The 25,641-nt window shown below is 38.4% G+C and overlaps 2 protein-coding genes across 2 annotated transcripts in view; both read right to left on the reverse strand.

Annotated features, from left to right (window-relative positions):
• LOC135461553 (fibrillin-2-like) overlaps positions 1 to 12,323 on the reverse strand; it is a 49,906-nt gene extending 37,583 nt beyond the window's left edge. Inside the window, exons 1-13 of the mRNA XM_064738703.1 lie at positions 12,131 to 12,323; positions 11,556 to 11,755; positions 10,150 to 10,324; positions 9,462 to 9,710; positions 9,082 to 9,210; positions 8,557 to 8,679; positions 7,079 to 7,201; positions 6,028 to 6,156; positions 4,973 to 5,116; positions 4,082 to 4,204; positions 2,595 to 2,849; positions 1,873 to 1,995; positions 270 to 392 (exon numbers count right to left, since the gene is read on the reverse strand). Of these exons, the coding sequence (XP_064594773.1) occupies positions 270 to 392; positions 1,873 to 1,995; positions 2,595 to 2,849; positions 4,082 to 4,204; positions 4,973 to 5,116; positions 6,028 to 6,156; positions 7,079 to 7,201; positions 8,557 to 8,679; positions 9,082 to 9,210; positions 9,462 to 9,710; positions 10,150 to 10,324; positions 11,556 to 11,755; positions 12,131 to 12,314 (2,080 nt within the window). The 5' untranslated portion in view covers positions 12,315 to 12,323. The remainder of the gene's footprint in view (positions 1 to 269; positions 393 to 1,872; positions 1,996 to 2,594; positions 2,850 to 4,081; positions 4,205 to 4,972; positions 5,117 to 6,027; positions 6,157 to 7,078; positions 7,202 to 8,556; positions 8,680 to 9,081; positions 9,211 to 9,461; positions 9,711 to 10,149; positions 10,325 to 11,555; positions 11,756 to 12,130) is intronic.
• Positions 12,324 to 12,669: 346 nt separating this feature from the next.
• Positions 12,670 to 25,641, reverse strand: part of LOC135464292 (uncharacterized) — a 50,655-nt gene continuing 37,683 nt past the window's right edge. The window contains exons 44-56 of the mRNA XM_064741749.1: positions 25,155 to 25,476; positions 24,865 to 24,990; positions 23,874 to 24,034; positions 23,082 to 23,221; positions 20,627 to 20,793; positions 19,824 to 19,970; positions 19,369 to 19,488; positions 18,458 to 18,580; positions 17,371 to 17,600; positions 16,174 to 16,281; positions 13,813 to 13,986; positions 12,847 to 13,032; positions 12,670 to 12,711 (exon numbers count right to left, since the gene is read on the reverse strand). Coding sequence (XP_064597819.1) covers positions 12,670 to 12,711; positions 12,847 to 13,032; positions 13,813 to 13,986; positions 16,174 to 16,281; positions 17,371 to 17,600; positions 18,458 to 18,580; positions 19,369 to 19,488; positions 19,824 to 19,970; positions 20,627 to 20,793; positions 23,082 to 23,221; positions 23,874 to 24,034; positions 24,865 to 24,990; positions 25,155 to 25,476 — 2,046 coding nt within the window. The remainder of the gene's footprint in view (positions 12,712 to 12,846; positions 13,033 to 13,812; positions 13,987 to 16,173; positions 16,282 to 17,370; positions 17,601 to 18,457; positions 18,581 to 19,368; positions 19,489 to 19,823; positions 19,971 to 20,626; positions 20,794 to 23,081; positions 23,222 to 23,873; positions 24,035 to 24,864; positions 24,991 to 25,154; positions 25,477 to 25,641) is intronic.

Below are 25,641 nucleotides of genomic sequence, written 5' to 3' on the forward strand. Positions count from 1 at the left end.
TGAGCAACCCTGAAACTGATATTATTTGTGTAGCTTTCCGGCCATAGTGTTCAACAATGCTACCGATACTTGTAGAGCTTGCCTGCAAGGTTTTTAAAACACTTGTACTTCCATCATAGCACTATCTGAACAGTTCCCAAATATCAACACACAACTGTAATATCCCTCCTGTTTTTAGCACGCCGCTTTAATAGCATGACATTGATCTATATCCATGATCAGTTTCTGGTGTCAATGTAGGCAAACCCAATTAACCCCGTGGAACTTACCTGTACACTTCTTCCCATCTCCTTCAAACCCTGACTGACAAGAGCATTTAAATCCTGGCTCTGTGTTTTCACAATCGGCAAATTCACTACAGTCATCATCTTCAGTGGCACATTCATCAATATCTGAGATACAGAAAACAAAAGATCTGGGTTAAAAAAAAAGATTCCTCTAAACATTAAACAAAGAGACAAATATCTAATTTTGAATGCATGCCTTCTCAGCAATCTTCAGAACTAATGATACTAAACAAAAACTGTATATGAATTTGATGTATAAAAGCTTTTCTAATATGAGCCTGTTAAAGAGTTAGTGTCGCATTACCTGTCTTCGGAAAAAAGTTAAGACAAACCCAGTGCTGAATCTATTATTCTAATTTATTTATTTCATTGTTGTTTAATCTCTGACTCAAGAATTTTTCACTTACGTGATGGCCGTCAACATTATGGGTGGAGAAAACCGGTATGCCTGGAGAAAACCAGCAGCCTTTGGCAAGTTAATGTAGGTCTCGGTAGATTATATAGTAAAATGTCTGGTGTGCGCAATCGTTTGTCCCATGTTGTATATGCATATACACAAGGGTATTTGATAGAAAAAAAAAACAAATATCATCATGCTGCAGGGTTAGTACAGTTTAAAGATTTCAAACTTCTAGGCTATTTCAAGAACTTCCCAGGCTCAAAACTCACATTTTTCAGGCTCAAAACTCACATTTTCCAGGCTACATGGAATAAATACTCTACCTTATACAAGCTTAAGACAAGCTTGAATGCAAATTAACCTTAATCAGTTGAGCTTTCATTCCTAAAACTAGACCAGCATTTAGCAATTTAACACATGTTTTGTATAGAAAACCAATTTCCCCCAAAATAACGTAAGCATGGTTCTATTGTCTCAATTTCAAGATTTTGAAGACCCAATTATAAGAATATCTGATACTTTGAAAAGTCACATTCAAAGTCAAGACCCTAAACGAACTCTGTTCGTATTTCAACGCTATGGCATACATATGACGGGGGCTTGGATTGGACAGGGGAATTCACTTGTGGTGGGAGAAAACCGGACAGAGAGTGGGGTTGCTGGCAGACCTTCCCACGTAAGGCAGGAGAGGAAGCCAACACGAGCTGGAGTTGAACCCACAACAACCGCATTAGTGAGAGGCTCTTTGGTCTCTGCGCCGTGCTGGCGTGCTAACCCCCTCTAGGAGCATGAAGGTGTGAAGCTAAGCAATCTCTCATGCTCACTTATCTATTTATTACTCAAAAATATTTCACTTATACAACGGCGGGAGGAAACCGTGTAGAGCTACGGGGAAATCCATGACAGTCTAAAGGTTTCCACGTAAGACTGGAGAGGAAACCTAAGCGAGCTGGACTTGAACTCACAGCGACCGCTTTTGTGTTGAGCACATGCTATCACGTTTCAATACGATGGCACCATGCTTGAAGCCTGCTTGAACTTTCCATTAAGTATAGTGGAAAAATGACATTCCATCTTCATGCATCATGGTCTTCTAACTTGGCATAAAACAGATACCCAAGAAAGTCTTGTAAACCTCTTATTTTTATATATATTTAGTTTCCAAAAACAAAACTAGTACAGTACCCTGACAGTCAGATCCAAATGGCTCAAAACCATCTTTGCACAAACACTCAAATCCAGGGTCCAAATCCGCACAAGTCTGTCTCCGTGTGCAAGTGTCGATCTTCAGCTCACATTCGTTTATGGCTTAAAAAATCAAATATGAACAGATCCAATAAATCTAATCACGAGACTTGCTTGTCATTATATATTTTATATAAATCGAGATACGGTCTGAACCAGTAACAGCCAAATGCACCTATTCCAATGTATGCATTGCCAAATGTTTTGCCCTTATTGATCTTGCGTTAGTCACAACATAAATTTTGTGTACGTCATTACCAATATGGATGAAACAATTCATTCTTAATTGATTTTATTATTAATATTATTACGAAATAATAAGTCTAAGACTTTATAATACATGTTTTCCTCTATTCCGTTTGTCTACTTAATTCAAGCAAATCATCGAATGTCTAATCAAGCAAAAAACTAAACAGCTGATTATTTTAGAATCCTTCCAGTCCAGCATTACCAAAGAATAGATGACTCTTTACTATACAGCATAAAAAGGTTGTAAAACGCATGCACGTATACCTGTTAATGTCTTATCGCATAATAAGCGTACAGTATCTTTGGTTACTTTACATAAAACTTCATTAATTCATTCAAAATATACATTGTGCTTATATGAATATTGGCTTTAGTTTAACTTTTTCACCAGCTCCACCCACAGTAACACTTACGTGCACAGTCTCCTTCTTTGCCAGATCCGGTATACCCTGGGTGACACTGACATTGGAAGGTGGCCTCCAGATCAGTACAGAAGGCCAGAGCATCGCAGTCGTTGAGTTCAGGACGAGCACATTCGTCAATATTCGTACAATACTCCCCTTTTAACTGATACCCTTCCACACAAGCACAGTCAAATGAGCCAGGTGTGTTGGTACACTTGCTGTTAGGCCCACAGATATCTGGTGTCACAGTGCACTCATTTATGTCTGCAAAATGAACAGTGATAAACATACCATAAATTGTAGTCATTTCTAATAGTTGAAAAGAATTTTAATCCATATTATTTTATACATTTACCCCTTAACACATAATTACATGTACTGAGCCATATACAGATTTTTAATTTGGGAACCCTTTTTAATCCCATAATTTGTGCTAAAATGAAAAAAACTGTTAAAAGATATCAGATAATAGATTAAGTATGGCACTCAGTAAGAAGAATATTAATATGAATGAATAATATTAAATCACAAATATTGAATTCAATCATTTTTTAAAGATTTTCATCTGGTCTCAATTTGTCCACCGGCTTAAATTGGTTAGGTAGGAGAATTTGTTTGTATATGATCCTGATTCACCTCAAGTAATATATGTGTACCCTGAACTGATTGACCTAAAGTAATATATGTGTACCCTGAACTCACTGACCTAAAGTAATATATGTGTACCCTGAACTGATTGACCTAAAGTAATATATGTGTACCCTGAACTGATTGACCTAAAGTAATATATGTGTACCCTGAACTGATTCACCTAACGTAATATATGTGTACCCTGAACTCATTCAATATATGTGTACCCTGAACTGATTGACCTAAAGTAATATATGTGTACCCTGAACCGATTGACCTTATGAATATATGTGTACCCTGAACTGATTGACCTAAAGTAATAAATGTGTACCATGAACTGATTCACCTAAAGTAATAAATGTGTTCTCTGAACTGATTCACCTAAAGTAATATATTTGTACCCTGAACTTTTTGGGACCTTAGTCATCCTTTGCATAATTAAAAACTACAAAATCTTCCATCATAGAAATTAGTCTTTAGCAATTTGTTACAGCCAATGCTATTTTTTCCTTCTGCTTTAACTGGTGATTGTTGAAGGAAATCGCTTTAATAAGTGATGACGATAAATCTTATTGGTGAGAAAACCAATGTGTCGAGCATAAGCCACAGACCTTTCACAAGTTTCATGTACACACAACAGGTGGCCTTGAATGAATGTAAAACATGTGAACATTGTCAGCCGTTTACTGTCACATATTACGGTCAAGTGACAATGAGATCGACGGATCCATAATTTCCCCGCCCGTGGCCAGGGTTATATTTAAATTGGGTAGATTACAACAAAGTATTATCCAATGGACAAGGTCATTATTCCTTACAGTTTGTCAATAATTACTGCGTACAATGACACATTACGGTTATCTTACCTGTGCATGTTTTACCGTCGCCTTCATGGCCGTCCTGGCATTCACAGGTATACGAGGCATCAACGTTTTCACAAATCGCATCCTTGTGACATTCATTACTGCCATCAAGGCATTCATTCTTATCTGTTTTAATATAATAAACATTATAAGATCCAAATTCATTTTAAAAAAAAGAATATTGTTTGGTTTATGTAACGCTAAAGGTCTGATGAGTACACAAAAATCGCTCGTCACAAAATACAATTATGCTTGACAGCACAGGAATACAGTTCCGTCATTTATCAAGAGTCCAGATCATGGTGGCTTCCTCTACGGCCGTATGTGGGAAGGTTTTCCAGCAACATGCAGATGGCTGTGGGTTTTGCCCGGGCTCTGCCTGGTTTCCACCCACAATAATGCTGGCCGCCGTCGTATAAGTGAAATATTCTTGAGTACGGCGTAAACACCAATCAAATAAATAAATAAATAAATCATTTATCAAGAGTTACCTTATCCTGGTCTAAATTGTCGTACAGTAGTCACCAGTCATTAACGTTTCATAAAGCGTTCAAAGTTATTTCACATCATTTAACTCTTGTTGGCAAATACTTTGTTAATCGTGGGAAAAAACACAACGAAAAAGCAACGTGCAGTTTCATTTTAAGAAGAACCACCTCGGGTCACTAATATAAAACATAACCCTAAGTGTCACAGGTTTTAAGGAGACTACCAAACAACTTCATTTATGGGCAATCGTTACAAAATGCCCAAGACAAGGTAATCATCTTAAACATATTATGATCTGAGGGACGTTGATACGTCAGTCAGGCAAGGGAGGCAACACTTATTTATTCTGTTTAATTATTTGATTGTTGTTTGCCGTATTAAAGAATCTGACAAGACATTACTCACCAATGCAGTTTCTGTTGTCATGTGCTGGGCTCTCGAAGCCTTTTTTACAGGTACAGGTGAAGGAGTTGCTATATCCATTCTTGTTTTCGCAGTCAGAATTGGTACCGCAAACAGGAGGCCCGGGCTGTGTGCACTCATTAATATCTGTATAATTCATATTTCATAATGCATGTAGTATACACATTCTGGACGTACAAAATTGTCCATTCATAATAACAACATGTAAACAGAGCTTTATTATTTGGCTTCCTTTTTCATTAACAGCAAACCATTATGGTCTATTTTGTTAAATATACAAAATGTAACTATATGTGACAAGTACACTAAGTTACATTCTGAACAGTGACATTTTCCCCTGTATGAATGGCCATGACTGTAACACTTCACATTCCAGATTTAGCATCATCGCCATCCATCTTACACATTTTTATGTTCTTTTTATGTGTCAAAGATATACACGGAATAGTAAAAATGATTTTTTTCAGAAGCCATTGCTTACATTTTTGCTTTCTATGTACCGACAGACAAACCGTGATACCAATATAACAAAAATATAAGCATATCTTAATAACGAGCATATGATCGAACAACTGATGTGGTATAATACACATATGTATACAGGTAAATCAACATAACAGGTACTACAAAAAATAAAATATGTTTTTGTTCAAACAGATTAAATGGCATAAGGGCCAGCTAAAGAAGTGGAATGCATCAAATAGGTCATACAAACTACTGGGGTTCATTTTCGGCAAGTTACATATTAAAAGTATAGTATTTAATGATTTGCATATGTTTAAATCCCCTTGCTTCGTGCACTTCTAGCCAAACAAATGCAAAAAATTTACACAAAGATTTATCTTTTTAATCTGCTAACACTACAGTGTTCAACACATGACAACTTGCCATATACTAACAAAAATAAAATTATTTTTTTAAATTCTCAAAAAGTTTGAAAAAAAATCACAAAAACTATCTCGACATGCTAAAATAATAATAATCAGACATACTGACCTTGACATATTACATGTATGTGGATGTTTGTCTGTTCTTACCTTCACACTTTGTTTTGCCGTCTCCTTGGTATCCTGGCTTACATTCACACTCGAAAGACCCGATAATGTTTTTACATTCGCTGTTCTCTGCTTTACAGTCATGTTTCTTTTCCGTACATTCATCAACATCTGGTTAATTGGAATAGGAGGAAGATTACCAGTTTGGCAGAAAAAAATTGCACATTTTGTTTTAATGTTTACCTCATGTTAGGAAAATCGCTCACAGGAACTCAGATGAAAGCAATGACTTAACAAGAAGCGCAACCTTCTTGGGTCTGGTTATTGGAGAAAAAATAATCGATGAAACTGCATATGAAACTGAAAACTGGAGAGTGGCAGATCCTCACTTAAATGAATGCGCCGAGTAGTCTAACACTTCTAGTAAACACATACATATGCTCTATAAAGACACACACAATTCACTTCATCTTGAAAAAAATCCTTTTACCTAAGTAAGGTAAAAATATGACGAGAAGTCATTTGTGAAGACATCTCTATTCTCTTTGTCTACTCTGCTTAGATCCGGCAGCAGTCTACTAAAGAGACACATGAATGCAAAACTTCGGCTCAGTATATATAGAGTACTGAGACATTCACCTTGACATGGGTTCTAATTTTTACAAGACTCATACATGTATTCAAAACCTAATCTCTTCATATTAATTCTAATGCATAACTAAGGCTAAGTTGTGATTTTTTTCATTTACGTTAATTACTATGCACTTATGGCATCAACGCTGATGCACATGGTATGAAATAAGCTAGAGAGGGCTTTAGGTTTGTATCAGCATTGAAATGTAGCGTCATATGGGCTGAAAATATCGCAAAGGGTTGAGTTCTATAAATATTGCTGGAGTGGGATTTGGAAATATTTTCAACTTTAACCAAAGCTTTCACAATGAGGGTTGAATACCATAAATATTGCTCAAGTGAGATGTCAAAGGTAGAAATGATAGCCCACGAGATGTGAAGGAGGTAGTGTTTATATAAGAGTAATAATTCTTTTATCTGACATTTCTACGTATATGGCTCAACAGATGTAAAAGCTCACCTTCGCATTCCTCTTTCCCCATTTTGAAGCCCTTGTCACACACACATTTGTAGCTCCCGTCTGTGTTTTCACACACCTGATTCTCCTCGCATGGTTTGGAATACACTTTACACTCATCAACATCTAGGACACAAACCAGAGGCAATTTAAGAGTGCATGAGGGAGTACTTGGGATTTAACGTCGTGCTCGACGAAAGAGTCCGTAGAGTGTTTGTACGTGCCTCCCTGTTGCAGGACGGATTTCCACTGCTCTTTTATCTCGAACTGCTTCTCTGAGACGATTTACCGAAGGCAAGTAAGCCTGCCCGCCCCAGCCATTATACTGATGCGGGTCAACCTTAATGATGAACGCCAAGCGAGAAAGTTTTACAGCTTCCTCTTTTAAGGTTTTAGGTGCGACCCGACCAAGGACTGACCCTGGATCTACCGCTTCCCAAGCGGACGCTCTATCAACTGAGCTATCGGGGCCGGTAGTGAATTAAAGAAATGAGGGCTATTGCAGATATGTGGCTAGTTTACACATGTATATCATATCATCTAAGCCTTAACAGCGATGATACATACATGCAAGTCTGTTATGATGACTTGCACATGTATTCTGTTTTGATATGAAGGTAATATTAGTGTTGTAAATCCCCGAACATTTTGTTTGTCTTTCAGTGTGAAATGTTCACATCTGATGATTATCACAGAATGCGCAAGCAGACAATCAAATTTCTTGTTCTCTTTTTCAAACCAAAGTGAATCATACAAACTGCTATTCATTTATTTATTTCATGGTTGTTTTACGCCGTATTCAAGAATATTTTACTTATACCACAGTGGGCACCACGGGGGTGACAGGAAATTGGACAGAGCTTTTTTAAGCCAGAGCAAAAAAAGGAAAATCTCCCACAAAATGATCTTGGGCCCTGAGATAATAAGCCAATCGAATCACATTTTGCTTTGCGCTAATGTTGACATTATCACTGGGTAAGATAATAAGCCAATCGCATTACATTTTGCTTTGTCCTTTTGTTGACACTATCACTGGGTGATTATCCAGGGTTAGGGATCATTAAGTCGGGCCCAATGACATCCAGCCAATCATCTGGCTGCAGCTATCGGGTTTTGGGCAAAACCAAGTTGTAATCCGATTAGCTAATCATCGTGGCCTGAGATCTTTTTCTTTTTCTTTTTTTTTTTTTCGTTTTTTTCGACAAACTCGAGTCCGATCACTTTTTTCTGAGAGTTTTTCCTTTCCTTTTTTGTGGGGGGAGGGGGGCTGCTTAAAAAGACTGCAAAAGTGGGAAAAATAAAAGTAAAAAAAAAGGTTTAGTACGTTTCAGTATAAAAAATCTCCTTAAAACTGACACCGAGGAACATACGTGTGTATTGTTCTATGCAGTAGTCATACAATAACCAATTCTACATGAAATGTGGACGCAAATGATCTTTCCAAGCTGAGTTTGTAAACTGAGCACATTTGAAAGCATTACCATGGCACTCATGTCCTTCGCCGTCGTATCCTTGCTTACAGGTGCAGCTGTACCCACCAATACGATTCCCACAGTCAGCATTCTTGTCACAGGTATGCATCCCTTCATCACACTCATCGATATCTAAATAAAGAACAGTGTAGTCATTAACACCCTTATCTTAATATGAGATTTTTGCAAACAAAACGTGTCAGTATTGTTATAGCCTTTCACATATTGGAAATATACTCTAGAACATTGTACTGCTATGGAGGCAGCACAAAAAACAATCTAACTGTTCTTGCAAATGCATAAATAGTAGCAATTTACACGTCCCCTAACACCATGGCTTAAGCAGAATTATGTAAAATGTTTACTCCAATTTATTAGACGTCACTGGTCTAGAATTACTCAAAATGCTATGTTGTCATCACATTTAACATAGACATTTTAGACTGTAGATCAAATGTTAAAAGTTCGTGAACAATTAAAGCCAAACAGCAATTCCTGATGTACATATGTTTTTATGTTAAATTATTGACATACCTTCACACTCCCTGCGGTCAACTGGCTTAAAGCCAGTAAGACAGTTACACTTAAAGGAGCCTGGTGTGTTCTCGCATTCAGTGGATTTCTTATCACAGTCGTTTCTTCCAGATTTACACTCGTCCACATCTGGCAAAGAAAAACAATAATCTTCGTCATCGTCTCAAAAATAAGATAATTATTTTACATTAACAGAAGTTGTGAGAGAAATTATAAAGGACAAAATCCAGCATGACAGTCAAAGGGTCTCTTCCTTACATTCATATAACTGCATATAGCGGGGTTGAATTTTAATAATTTCTGCAGAAGAGAAAGAAATTCCTGGTTTTCGAACGATCACAATATACATGTAAAGTACACTCGTTTTCTAATCTTCCAACCTTCACAGATCTTCTTGTCATTCATCTTGAAGCCCTCCTTGCAGATACACTTGAAGGATCCCTCTGTATTCTTGCATTCAGCATTCTCATCACAGTTGTCCTCCCCTTTCAAACACTCGTTGTCATCAACACAAGTCTTTCCATCGCCGGAAAAGCCCTCTTTACACTTGCAGGTGAAACTACTATCTGTGTTCTTACAGTCGGCATTTGGATCACAGGGGGCTGGATCTTCTGTACATTCGTTGATATCTTTAAACAGGATAAATATATGAAAATACCTGATTCCTCACACATGTTTATTTAAAGATGATACAATTAAAGCCATATTTTCATTATTTATATATTTATTTATTTATTTGATGTTTTCTTATTTTCAACAAACAATACCATTTGCTATATATTTATTTCATTATTGCTTGAAACCACACTCAAGAATATTTCACTTCAATGAAGGTGGCCAACATTATGACATACATTTAAATTAAAACAGTAAAGGTATCTAAACTAGAAAACACAGATAGGGATCAAATCAGTGCTACATGTCCTTGATGGCAAACACGCTTGACGAGAGATTCTGATGAAGCTTTACTGTCCCCTTGACATTCTTATCCTAAAGAGGGTCACTACCTTCAAGTCGCTGGCAACGCTAAACACTTTTGATCAAACCGTTACATGTACAGTTACCTACCATTACAGTGAATGCCATCCCCATCGAATCCTTCCTTACAGAAACAGCCATTGACAAAGTCCTGTATGGCACAGGCAGCGTTAGCATCACATTTTAGTGGGTTACAGTCCATTTTCCCATTCGTCTTACACTCACACTTCTCACTACAGCCATCCTTTATAACACTCTCTCCAATCTGAAAGGAGAAAATAGCAGTGTTCAGGTTCAGGCAGGAGCAAATATAAAAAGGCATAAAAAAACTGAGGTATAGCCAAAAAAAAATGTACCAGCATCAAATATTGGTGTATTAATTAATTCGACCAATTTTTGGTTTGCAAAAATATGAATGATTGTACAAGCAGACGAAAACCATAAGTCTTTAAAACAGCTTTCCTCATGCCCAGAATGTGCCTTCATCTTTCATTTATTCAATATGATTGTGATTGGTGTTTATAAACTCCATCCACAAGAAGTCATATAGCTATCTAGACAGAGCGATGCTGGAGGAAAGTTGCAGAAAAATAACTAGTGAGGAAGCCACATTCGTTAAGTTTACTGGCACATTGAAGAATATCTTAATTTATATACACATGTACTTCAGTGTAAAGCTTCCCCATGCAGATGTGGCATGGTTTGGACAGGTTTAGTCAACGAGTGGCGGAGAGAAGTGTCAAAGGTAATGTGCTCAGCTGTCTCCAGTCTTGTATGATAATTTTTTTTCAGGCGTCAACCATGTTCTCAAACCATTTTACTTTTGCCACAGAAAATGTAAATGTCCCTCTTTTCCACCAGACAATGTCTGTTCCCAATCAGAACAAGTTTCTCGTAATGATCTGCTAGTACTGACATAACTGACCTCTCAAGATTTACCTCCTTTCAGTTCACAGCTGGTCACTGAATGGATCTATCATAACTAGTGTGTTAGATCGTAACCAGTGTCAACAATGTACATACAATCTGACTTTAATAAGATTATGAAGATATAATATTTTACCCAATCAGAGTTTACTGACGCTGGACAGACCAAAATGCAAGCTACATCGTGGAATGCTGAGCACCAAATGCCAAGATTTTAGGTATGACCAGAGTAGGCTTAATTTGAACCCAGGCCTCCCGTTTATGAAGGAGAGTCTCTAAACCTAACTACAGCAACTACACTAATTGTTTAAACTTTTCTACCGCCTGTGCAACCAATAATTTGAAAAATTCTGAGAGAGCAATTGTGTGTGGAGAAATTACTTTCACAGTTTTATGACATTTGTATCTTTAGTGACACAAACGGATTATTTTATCATCACTTTCATGATAATTGTATGCATCAATCCCACTGTACAAAGTGCTTTTGAGGTCGAAAAGGTTAAAGATTTACAGAAATAATATGTGATAAAATGGCATGTACACATCAAAATTCACAAAACCCAGCTTACACTGTAGTACTTGTTGTCCATGACACAGCCACAGTCCTGCTTCTTGACACACTTGTCATTATCCAGCACAAAGCCTTCAGCACAGAAGCAGCCGTGTACACATTGTTGTGTACAGAATTGTTTGTCAAGTGGAGAGGAGCAGGTCTCTGGGCAAGCTGAACCACAACTCTTGTACACCATATTCTCACCACATTTCTCAACTGTAGAATCAGGGAATAGTTTGAAATAAATAGATAATCAAACAAGAAATAATGTGCATAATGCCATAATGCCCATTATTTTGGGGACACTAATGTAAAAATTTACATTAAAAGAAACTATCCTTAGCACAAGCCTTGGAACAACCTGGAAACCCACACTGCGCCATAACGTTACTCCACTTCGCACAGCCGACTTATATTATGCATCAACTTAAAAAACGTTTAAATCAAATCTAAAATAATTTTACCTATTTATTTTATTTTATGATTTATTTCTGGGCTGTTTTTGAAATGCATTAAAAAATTTTGGATTTAAAAAGGCAATCCATAATGACTACAGAGTCATGAAGAAAAACCATTCTTTCTACTCCTTACCGCATCCGTTTTCCATTCTCCAGCGACTGATGTCTATATTGATTCCAGCATTATCCAAGCAATCCAAGGCAAAGCCTTCGGCCAAATCACAAAGTGCTGCCTCAACCTCAGGTAAGGTAGCACAAGTGTCAAATGAACACGAATCCAGGTAATTTGCCACAATGTCTACACCGATGTCAGTCATCAGTTTAATGCACTCCTACAAATACATATGTAAACCAAATTCCACGATCACAATAGATTTATTTGTTTATTTGATTGGTGTTTTAAGCCGTACTCAAGAATATTTCACTTATACGACAGCGTCCAGCATTATGGTGGGAGGAAACCTGTCAGAGTCCGAGGGAAACCCACGACCATCCGCAGTTTGATGGCAAACAATATTTCTGTATCTAATTTTTTACGTGACAAAAAGTACGAAGAAAAACATTGAGGTCCAGCTAAGGAAAGTGAATTCACTTCAAAATGTTCATCCATTACTGAGAAGCAATCGTCCTCAGTAATACACCAAACAATTGTACATTGGATGTATTGCCATATCATGACTTGTGTTTTACAACATGTTTCTCTATCATGCACGCCTCCCAAAGAAACAAGAAAAAATGGACATGCTTATTCATCAGCGCTAAATACATGGTAAATACATAGAATATTGGATAGATACACAAAAACACGAACAACTTCCCAATGGCAATGGAAATTAGACTCAAACTTACCTCGAATTTCTTGTATGTGCCGACTAACTGAACATTGATCATGTCCTGGCAGAGTCCCTCTGCCTCAGCCTGGTCTGTGTCTGTGGTGCAAGGATCTTCTATAGCGATGTCACAAAGCTTCTCACACTCAGCATTCTCTGGCTCTTCCACCATCCAGGATGTGGTCAGCGTGTTTGCATTCTGGGTCTGGCAAATACAAAAATACCTAATACAGCAGAGCATCCTGAGTCTGACAAGTACACAAATACACAGATACCATATACTGCAGAGCATTTTGGATCTGCCAAATACACAAATACCACATACAGCAGGGCATTCTAGGTCTGACAAATATACAAATACCACACACCGCAGCACATCCTGGGACTGACAAATACACAAATACCTAATGCATTGTTTCATTCTACGTCATTTAAGTACACATATACTGTATACTGCAACATATTTTGGATCTGATAAATACACAAATACCACATACAGCAGCACATTCTGGGTCTGATAAATACTACATACAGCACATTCTGGGCGTGCCAAATACACAAATATCACATAAAGCAACGCATTCTGGATCTGACAAATACGCAAATACCTAATACAGCAGTACATTCTATGTCATTTAAATACGCATATACTACATATGGGAACATATTTTGGATATGACAAATACACAAATACTAATTACAGGGGCACATTCTGGGTTTGCCAAATACACAAATATCACATTAAGCGACACATTCTTTATATGGCAAATATACAAATATCACATACAACAACACATTCTGGGTCTGACAAATACACAAATTTCAAATACACCAACACATTGTGGGTATTTTAAACCGTATACCTTGCATTACCCTTTCCAAGAAAGAACACCGACATCGTACAGTAACAGTGGCCAAGATATGGCAGTTATTTTATTGATGTGGTGTTAAGAGAAAATCATTCATTCCAAGTGCGACCACTTACAGGTTGGCCCGGAGCATCACAAAGGGGACCAGCGATAAGGTCATCATCCAGTTTACCGTTGTAGTTACCACAGATGCCACACACTTTCTCTTGGTACTTCTCTTCGACCTTGATTTTCATCTTGGACCCTTTCTGAACTATCACTTTGAGGCCGAGTTCCTTGGAGACAAGACGCTGGAAAAAAACACATACATGTCACTTGATCAGAAAAGGTCAGAAAAAAGGTTATAGCATCTCATTTTATTGACAAAAACACTATAAATCTATGCGTCGAAACAGACATTCATATAGCAGCCATCAACCAATATGGAGGGCTGCGGTCAACAATCACAAGCCAAATTCCCAAAACGACGTCGAACACAAACCACCAAAGAACTAAGACAGTATATAGAGTATGAAATTAGGACAGAATCATGCAAAGAGAAGTAGTCAAAAGTTTCCAGTGTGCCGATCTAATTCAACACGATGAATATCCAACCCCTAGCCCCGGGTTAAGCGGAATTAGTCATGAAGCACAGCGCCAGAGATTCTGGATGGGAAGAGTTCTGGAGATGGATTAAACTCTTTTGAAAGTTGAAGCAAGGAAATATATTGACTCGTACACTGTCGGTCATTGTTGCTATCAGGCAGCACGTGTGTCCGTACGAATATAGAAAAAATATCCAACACTGTTTGAGGCTGTTTTTCTTTTCATCGAATGTGGTAACTTATCTAATCGGTTTGACCAATGCAAGCCAGCCAGCGCTTGGAGTTCTTTACCTTCAATTATTTATGTAATATTTTTAAAAAATCTGTAGTTCAATTAAGTCACCATAATTATTCATGTAATTTCCTTAGAGCACCTAGAATCTACGGCATCTATCCGCCTTCATTGTATTTAAAGGTGACAAAAGATCATCAGATCAGACAACAGTTCTCATGGGACATGTTATTTGGATCTATATCTGTACAAAGACAAACAAGGTCCCCTTTCACGCCACCTTTACGACAAAAGGGATAATTTCAATTTTGATATTGTAAATTAGCCTTACTTGGATAGGAATATCCAATAAGGGTCCTGCATATGGCGTATACATATCTCGCCTGTAGTATTTGTTGTTAGTTCAAAAACTAGTTTGTCAAGAATACTCCATCAAACGCCTTTATTCTAAGTGTCTCAAATTTTGCAATGAGTATAACACTCTCGTTAGCAGGTATGGGCAGAGCGTTCAGAATCTCTGGCGATCTGTATTGTGATCAACCACATAGACGGCGCTGTTATCCTTATGTACTTATCTATCGCGTACATGGTATTTAACAGCATAGATGGCGCTGGTTGCCCAGTGTAACGGTTTATCTTGTAGACAGCTTTTATACAGACCAGCATGTCATGTGTAACATCATAGATGGTGCCTCTTGTAGTATGAGATCTTTACATATTAACGGGAAAGACGTAATCGTCCGTTACTTTTGAATCACAATCTGTTCGGTTAAGGTCTATAACGCTCGTCATTTTCGAACTGTATCTAATATGGCTTAACCTGGGGCTAGGGACCGTAAAGGTAGCCATGCTCATTACATCTGCATGATGCCTTTATGAACAGTTGAAATCAAAGCGCAACTGAGATACTTGTTTAACTGTTATTTGACCTGAAACTCATTCATGGACTACGAATTTGAACTCTGATACGGAATTCATGCCTGCAATATCCACTGTTGTGTTACCGGCTTTATTTCCTATTTGTATAATTTCTTACATACCTTTGTCTTTGGGAGCTAGTATTGAACGTTGTTTTAAAAATGGATCTTGCGATTATCAACTTGGAACGCCCTTTACGGACTTCGAACGGTATATGAATGTCGGATATGACGCTTATATCAAGTTAAGAATTTGGCAACAGCCTGAAATGCCTTTTTGGGATTTTTCATAGGGCTCAATACTGTAACTTCATTAAAGCGACGGATGCCTAGGGGTCGTAATTCTGTGTACAACAAATGCCGCGGGTACGTGTGGGGTAGGCAACGAAAATTTATGTAAGATGGGAGGTAGTGTTCTTCACAAAGAACTGGTAGATGATCAGATAGTAGTCGAAATAATAACATTTCATCCTGACGACGATAAGTGACAGGCCATAGCATAAAGTAACATATGCGTTACGTTCATGGAAATAGCTCTCTTTGTCGGAATTATCACATTCGTTCTGCCTCTTTCGACGATAGGGGGACAGTGAGAGTTATACCAGGTACCAGTGGAGCTTGTTTAGCCAACTGGTCAGCAAGCTCATTTCCAGGTATACCGATATGAACTGGCACCCAGCCAAACAACACAGACACTTCACGGTAATAACTTTAGATAAAAGCTAACTGTGCACAGCCACTTACTGCATTTTTCCCAACTCTGAAGACCTGAACCCCTTTGACAACCTCAGCTGGCAGTCCTATAACAACACCATCCAGGGTAACCTTTCCTTCCTGCAGGAATCCAACTGTCTGTAAAAATGAAGCAATATCTATTCTTGTTAAAGGAGAAGGAAAGAAATGTGAAGCATCGAAGAGAAAGTAGATTCTTTGTTGTACGTAATATAATCTTTATTTATTTATTTTTTTAAAACGAACTGAAGAATATTTAACAAAACACTAGTTACTATTATGGTAGGATGAAGTTGGGATAACCTGGGTGGGGGGGGGGGGGTGTCAATGACCATCCTCAAGTTGTTAAAAGACCATCCCACATACGACTGGAGAGGAAGCCAGCATGAGCTAAACGTGAACTCCGGAGTCGTTTTGTTACATGTACGCTAGCATGTTAACATTGTATAATAGCACCATGAACCCACAAATATAAAAACTTGCTAGTCAGTCTACATGCCCTTGGATGTTGAATTCATCACAGTAGGGTCCCTGACACTGAAAATATTGTTATCCAACAGCTGATAGAAAATTTCATACCCAGCGCATTTTAAAAGTACATAAAATTACACAGCAATTCCTCGTGGTGGTCTAATACATCTGTTATCTATTATCTTTCATTTTATAAATAAATAAGTATTGATTGATTCAATGTGTTTTTCATAAAGTGCTGCCTTGAACTCAGGTAAGGTAGCACATGTGTCAAATGAACACGAATCCAGGTAATTTGCTACAATGTCTACACCGATGTCGGTCATCAGTTTAATGCACTCCTACAAATACATACGTAAATCAAAGTCCACAATCACAATAGATTTATTTGTTTATTTGATTGGTGTTTTACGCCAAAAATATTTCACTTATAGAAGGGCGGCCAGCATTATGGTGGGAGGAAACCTGTCAGAGCCGCATTGGTAGAGGCTCCTGTGTCATTGCACCAGGGTGGCATGCTAACCCCCTCGGCCACGGTGGCCCTCTGATGCAATGTAAACAGTATTCTACAAAACAAAAATACGAAACATTGGATAAATGAATTTGACACAAATAAATAGTTTTTTCTTACACTCTATGAATTTTGCATACTGGTTCAGTATTTGCTAAAAGAGAATAACATTTTCCAAGCCGGTTCATAGCTCAGTGCCAGTCTGTCTGTAAAACTGAATTACTTACGTGACCTCCAATTAGCACATAAAGTTCCTTGATCACAGCAACTCCGCGTTCCTTCATGGCTTCATCCCTGTGGTAAAATCTGGCCTGAACTTCAAATGTTGGTTTTCCCAATTTTGCCAGGTTAGAGCAGGAATCTCTAGCCAAGGTGTAGAGACAGCCAGAGGAAAAGTCAATCCTCTTTCTGTCAAATGTCACAACATGGGGGCCAACCACAGAACAGGTTCCAGACACTGGAAGGAAAAAACACAACAGAGGCATTTCATGAATACACTACTGGGTGGGTCAAATAAAAGTGTCTAAATTTTCAGTAATAATCCATTATTACATTTATGTGCACAAGAATGTCTCCTTCGAGCTATAAACATGGAAAATAAAAAGGGAAATACTTTTAATACACAGAGGGTTCACACTCATCAGTAAAATTTCGAAAATTTAGTGCTTATTTTTTTGGTATGTTGATGTAGTGTTGTGTTGTATCTTGGTAGTCTTAAGCCGGTTAAAACAACTAGAATCTGGATTTCTGAAATAACCCCCTTCCATCCCCCAACATTTCCAAAAATAAAAGAAAGAAAAACTAAGAAAACGTTAAAAGGAATGAAAGGACATAATGTTGCATAGTTTGGCTTCAAGTTTCATGGACCATTCGTGATGTGCATTGGTTGCACTACTGGTACATCCAGTTTGAATGGAGAAATATAGCAATCAGAGGAGACTACAGTGTACATGGAAATAGTACCTCAGCGGGGATAATTATGAAAGTGACTACCCAACAGACATTAAACTTAAGCATGCTCAACTTCAGATGATAGGAAAGATGTATTGTAAGTTTCACCAAAATCGGCACAGTAGTTTGGGAGGAGATGCATGGACAAAAGGTGAAAACAGTGAAAGCAGTGTTAGTTAAAGACCTAAATGGGCATACTTACGAAAATAATTACTCAATTAAAATTAAATTTAAAAATTACAAAATCATGCACAAAATCAGAAAAAATGCAATCTGTATGGTAAGTTTCATTGAAATGGGCAGAGTGGATTGGAAGGAGACGCACAGACAAACAAGCGGAATACTAAGCCCTACTTGACTCACCTTCGCATTTGAAGCCATCACCAATAGTTCCAACTTTACAAGTACAGTCATAGCCACCTTCAGTGTTGGTGCATTCTGCTTTCTTGTCACACTTGGCTGTACCTTCAGTACACTCATCAATGTCTAAAAAACAAAACTAATAAGTGTCACTTATTTCTAATTAATAACCTGGTTCTAAATCACTACGCATTAATATTTTAGTGATGTTTTGTTCTAAAGTGTGCTAAGATTTTACGCTTGGCTGTACGTTCAATGCACTTGTCAATGTCTGAAATAAAACAGTTTGATGAGAACAATCTAATGTTAGTGCAGTAGGCACAGAACAGTCACTGTAATAAATATATAATAATAATTGTATCTTTATTTATCGAGGTAACTTTAGGATGTAATCTTAAGGAAACTCTTCAGATATACTTTAGCGTCATATCAAAATATATAGCAAATATAATACAACACTAATTATGTCATATATAACATTGAAAGGTAAACATACACATAAAAAAGAAGCACTAAGTGCTAATATGAGTGCCAGCCAACAACGGCCTCAAGTGGTAGGTCAAACAGGGTAGTGGAAGACGGCCCAAGAAGTACGGGAACCGATTCCACAAAGACATTTCTGACTTAAGTCAAAATTCAAAATACTATCTTAAAGCTTATTTTTCGGTTTTATAATGAAATATTTTGTTCACCTCATCAGTGTTATTTTCAGCCAAATGTATCCAAATTTCGACTATCAGTACCAATAACTGAGCGATATAAAAAGACTTAAAAATGGCTTTGTTGAATTGGCCCTAGATGTCTAACGGAGAGATTCACGCTTTGTAACAAAAAGCTACATAAAGGAGACAATACTCTGCTATTTATACCTATACAGAAACTTCCACAGAAAAAAGCAGGAGTAATATTCTTACCGATGCAGTTTCCTGATTCGTCTTGCTTGTATCCTTCATTACATGTGCAGCTGTAGCTGCCTGGTTCATTCTTACAGGCAGAGTTGTCAGGACACAGACCCAAGGCACACTCGTCATCATCTGGAAATACAAGGAAATGCTATATTAGTCAAATTTAATCCAGTCATTTATTACACTAGATCCCTATTTGGGGGATAAATCCGTTTTCATAAAATAAGCAATCAATCTGCGCTTTCTTTCTGCAAACTTATATCAACTCTTTGCCATATAAATGCTACAGTTAAATCATTAACCTTCTACCTCATTCATGTAATCATTCCTCTGCAATAACTCTTCGTAACACTACCTGCCATTGGCCCAATTGCCACAACTCACCATAACACTCCCTGCCATTGGCTTAATTGCCATAACTCACCATAACACTCCCTGCCATTGGGTCATATGCCATAACTCACCATAACACTCCCTGCCATTGGCCCAGACCTCTGGGTTGCCTCTGCCTCGGAATCCCTCTTCACATACACACTGATAATAACCATTCCTGTTGATACATTTGGCCTTTTCGTGACAGTCGTTAAAGCCAAGTTCACATTCATCCAAGTCTGCAAACAGATGTCAGTATAGATCATATCAAAGTGTATTATCAAACTATTGTAAAAGGTTTTAAATCTGATTAACTTAGAAGTTAACAGCAGTAGGATGTGGAAATTACACCAAAGCCATGTTTAAGAGCATACAAAAAGAGATACAAGAACGGATAATGTTAGACATGTAGAAAAAATGACCCATAGTCTACACGAATGACAAACTGAAACAACCATTACTAGGAGTTGTCATGAGAAACCTGTCACCTCGCCCAAAAGAGCTTTATATTAAATAGCTGCGTAAAGTTGAATGAACATTTGATTTATGTAACCATGTACATACAAATCTCTAAACATTTGTCTACATCAAATAGAAGAAGATATCAAAACTTCGCCTAAACTTTTGGACAAAAATCCTATATAATCTCAGAATTCAGAGTTCTACGTGTTCAAAGCATCTGCATCAAGAAGATGTACAGATATCTACATATAAACATACAGCCTTACTCTGGAACTTAACGTTAATGGAGTAGCTGACCTTAACAAAAAATCTCACCTAGACACTAACACAGATGTTGCTTTCCCCACTCTCACAACACCTCACCTTACACGGTTATGTAAAGTACCAAAGCACATGTATCGAGTATACTTGAACAATGTTTCCTATTGCTTACCAATGGGTTTGTCTGTACAGTAGAGATTGCCTAGTGTCAGTTTGCCCTGGGCGGTAACACCACCCTGTAACTGGAACTTGATAGACGTGACCGGCATCTCTCCCTGTAGACCATAAATACCCGCATCCTTCCTCCACTTGGTGTCTCCCACATCACAGTTACAGTTCCTGGCAGAGAACACAGGTTACAGAAGGATGACATTCAACAGAATGACAAGGATATATCTGAAGCATAATTTTTATCATGTTTTACAGGTACCTTCACACCGAACCTTCACAGCTTATACACATCCATCTGGGAAGAATTTTGATTTGCACATTCTGTGTACACAGAAATGTCTCTGTCCCCACATTAATTTCACTCCAGGTTAACAACTTAGAGCAAATATTCCAACAATTAAGATGGTTTCGGCTTTAGTCAAAAATTGAAATTTTTTTAATGGTAACTTGTGCGCCTTAGAAGTTAAACCTGATTGTGTTTATCAAATATTAAGGCTGGGTTGTAGCAATTTCCTTTTTGGGCGCCACACTTTTCTGAACTTTAAATTTTTTACTATACTCATAAATTGCTATGTGGAATTCGCTTAGATTAGACTTTGAGCGCAAACAGATTTTTACTGGTTAAACTCAGTTAGTAAACAGAATGAAGAGCTCCTGCCATCCCATGAAGGTGTAAGGAGTACATGTATTGGCTTTGCGAACAGCATGAAGAGCTCCTGCCATCAAGGCATCCAGTGATGGTGTACGCAGTACACGTATTGGCTTTGTGAACAGCACGAAGTGCTCCTGCCATCAAGGCATCCAGTGAAGGTGTACGCAGTACACGTATTGGCTTTGTGAACAGCATGAATAGCTCCTGCCATCAAGACATCCAATGAAGGTGTAAGGAGTACATGTATTGGCTTTGTGAACAGCATGAAGAGCTCCTGCCATCAAGGCATCCAGTGAAGGTGTACGCAGTACACGTATTGGCTTTGTGAACAGCATGAATAGCTCCTGCCATCAAGACATCCAATGAAGGTGTAAGGAGTACACGTATTGGCTTTGTGAATAGCATGAAGAGCTCCTGCCATCAAGCCATCCCATGAAGGTGTAAGGAGTACATGAGTTGGCTTTGTGAACAGCATGAAGAGCTCTTGCCATCAAGACATCCAATGAAGGTGTAAGGAGTACATGTATTGGCCTTGTGAGCAACATGAAGAGCTCCTGCCATCAAGACATCCAATGAAGGTGTACGCAGTACACGTATTGGCTTTGTGAACAGCATGAAGAGCTCCTGCCATCAAGGCATCCAGTGAAGGTGTACGCAGTACACGTATTGGCTTTGTGAACAGCATGAATAGCTCCTGCCATCAAGACATCCAATGAAGGTGTAAGGAGTACACGTATTGGCTTTGTGAATAGCATGAAGAGCTCCTGCCATCAAGCCATCCCATGAAGGTGTAAGGAGTACATGAGTTGGCTTTGTGAACAGCATGAAGAGCTCTTGCCATCAAGACATCCAATGAAGGTGTAAGGAGTACATGTATTGGCCTTGTGAGCAACATGAAGAGCTCCTGCCATCAAGACATCCAATGAAGGTGTACGCAGTACACGTATTGGCTTTGTGAACAGCATGAATAGCTCCTGCCATCAAGACATCCAATGAAGGTGTAAGGAGTACACGTATTGGCTTTGTGAACAGCATGAAGAGCTCCTGCCATCAAGCCATCCCATGAAGGTGTAAGGAGTACACTTATTGGCTTTGTGAACAGCATGAAGAGCTCCTGCCTTCAAGCCATCCAATGAAGGTGTACGCAGTACACGTATTGGCTTTGTGAACAGCATGAAGAGCTCCTGCCATCAAGCCATCCAATGAAGGTGTATGGAGTACACGTATTGGCTTTGTGAACAGCACGAAGAGCTCCTGCCATCAAGGCATCCAGTGAAGGTGTACGCAGTACACGTATTGGCTTTGTGAACAGCATGAATAGCTCCTGCCATCAAGGCATCCAGTGAAGGTGTACGCAGTACACGTATTAGCTTTGTGAACAGCATGAAGAGCTCCTGCCATCAAGCCATCCAATGAAGGTGTATGGAGTACACGTACTGGCTTTGTGAACATGAGCCAACTCAAGTCACATATCACATATATATATATTATACATATCTACTTCATATGAAAAGAATGATTGACAGATTGTTGTTTAATGCCCAATTCAAGAATATTTCACTCGGTTCAAAATGACAGCACTCAATTTTCAAAGAAGGAACCACGGAGAGCTGAACATAACCCAGAAACCAACGGGCAAACTTTACCAGATGTGACACATAAACTTTCATCTGCAAGCTGGTGAATTTTGTGTGCCAGCCATAATGGTAGAAGGCAAACAACGTCAAGAAAATTTTCAAAAATACCATCATCTAGAAGAATCTAGATTGATAGTCCAGAACACTATTTGTAATTTGCCCCAGACCTCTTCTCCATTTCCTTGCGTCCGTCATCGCCCCCACATCTCTTCTGATCTCCACAGTTACACATCCCACTATTGCGACCTGCAGCAAAGAACTTCACATCCTCCTTCTCTGGGGTCACCATCGAAAATGCATTCGAAAACTGAAAATGAGCACAATTATGTATAAGTAAGTATAACATATAAGTAACATATATATCACAACAATGTAATATGTTTCATGTCTTCTGAAGTTTATTTTCTTAAGGCGAAGGAAGTTTATTTACAATGAAAACTGAGAACTAAAACGCTGAATTAAAAAGAGAAATTCAACAGCACATCCATAGTCAAACCCAGTGTCTTTTCATGACAAACACAAGTCTATACTTAAAGTTGCTTTCAACAGGTGCAAAGGTACACCACTACACACACACCAACGAAGACAGAAACACTTATCAGCTCCCACAAAACCCTGGAAGGCATACATGTACCTGGGCAAATTAGGACTGCAAAACAGTCTATTTCCTTGAACTTCAGACAAACAAAGTCTGTTGATCCCATTTAAGAGTAATAATCATGATCATTCAGTTAGAAACGCTTACTACAAAACAATATAGATTACATGTATGGTAAATGGCCTAAAACTTTTACCCAAACAATTCCCAGTGGAACATTATCCTATCTTGCAAACAAACTACACAATACTTTCCTAAGATCAATAAAACAGTTTAAATGTTAGAAATGTTAAGTCATTACCGTATGTACATGTATATTGCACATGTAACTTAGTGGACATGTATTTCTGCCCAAACTTACCTTGGTAGCTGAGCAGTCATATTTCATGGGTAGCTGACACTTGTCTGACTCGTCCACCAGAGCCTTGATCTGTTCTGGACTGGCTCCGTCATACTTCACAGGGATGTCTGTCACCCCAACAACAGGGGCATCCTTTACGGCAGTTGGTACAATGGTAACACCTAAGTAAGTGCATAATTTACATTTCAACACAAGCCAGTAAATCCACGCAAGTTTCCTATAAAAATTGCATCATTTCAATAATACACACAAATGTTGCTCTGTTTTTACTTTCCATGCTGTAATCGTTTGCACGTCATCAACCATATATAACCTTATCGTATAAAATAAACCTAGATTTGACAAAATAAAAAGATTTTACAGAACAAAAACTGGATTATTTGCATTTTGTTAATGCATTTTGTATATACCAAGAGATAACCCAAACTTGCCAGTGTTGTTCTGACAACCATTGTCAGTTTACAAAGCACAGGCCCTACAGAAATTTAGTTTCTGTAGTTTTAGCTGTGATTTTGCGTGTGCATGTACTATTAATCACTCCACACACTGCCCCACGAACTCTGGTTACGCCAGTGACAAAAGACAATAGATTTTGTTAGTCCATCATCAATGACACAGGTTGGTAAAGAAAGAGGTTGGCGTGTTCAAAAGTTTTGTAGAATATTTACATCCCATACCCAAATTAACCTAAAACACTAACTTCAACATTTATCCCACTAGAGACCGTATCAATCCATCGTCCTTGGCCTAAGACGGCAAAAACGACGGGTGTGAAATGCTGGACTGTTTCATTGGGCAATCCTGCACAAACGTAACTTTTCACGCTTCACTCACACGGAAAACAGTGCCAGTCTGCTTACAAGAGCAACACACTGCTAGGATTTGTTGTGATGATGTCACCTTACTATATCGATGAAATGACAGTTGTCAAGCCATCATTCAACCGAAATCATAGGAAAGATACAGTGCATCAACCACTTTAATGAAATACCTTTTCCGGGATTGGTATCCATTTCACACATGACCAGGAAGGGGGCTACTTCTTTGCCTGGCCAGATCAGGGCTTCTCCTGTCTTGTAACCCCAGTCCAGAGCCTGTTGGCAATCTTCAGGCAGATCTGAACATAAAAAGCACGGTCATTATCATGATCCGGGGACCTTAAGATTATTCCATACTACGTTTACATGTACCCTGGACCAAGAGATTTTATCAAAAACGACTACTGAGTGAAATTTACAACTTATTTCATCCGTATATTTGGGTTCAGGTTTTAGCACTTACCGAATGGCTTGGGTCCACACCTGAGGTTGCCCACTGAGAAGGAAGCCTCAGCTCCTTCCTCAGTCACTCCGTCTGATTTCACACCCGTCACAGGTAAGATGTCTCTGTTTGTCACAAAGTCTCCTTCCTCTGCTTCCATGGGGCCAACGGCATCACACCTGCATGTTTTCTTGTCAGGGCAGGTGCCCAGTACCACACAGGCGCAACCGTCCTTGTCCCCATTGTCAGCCCCAGCAAACTTGGTTGACTCTTTACCATCATAACCGAGGAAAGCTCCACCAGCTCCCATGAGGGCAGCCTTCTTACACTTGTACTTCATGCCCTTTTTTAAATTAAACGAAAAAAATTGTGAGTTGTGAGCTGCAACTGACGGAAATAATAATGTACATAACGATGACGGTACCTGGTTCATTATACACAGATAAACTGTTCACTCACACAATTTTACATGAACAGTAGTTCAACATTTGTAAACCCAGACAGTAAA

Source organism: Liolophura sinensis, chromosome 1 (assembly GCF_032854445.1).
Source record: "Liolophura sinensis isolate JHLJ2023 chromosome 1, CUHK_Ljap_v2, whole genome shotgun sequence".
Classification (NCBI taxonomy): Eukaryota; Metazoa; Mollusca; class Polyplacophora; order Chitonida; family Chitonidae; genus Liolophura; species Liolophura sinensis.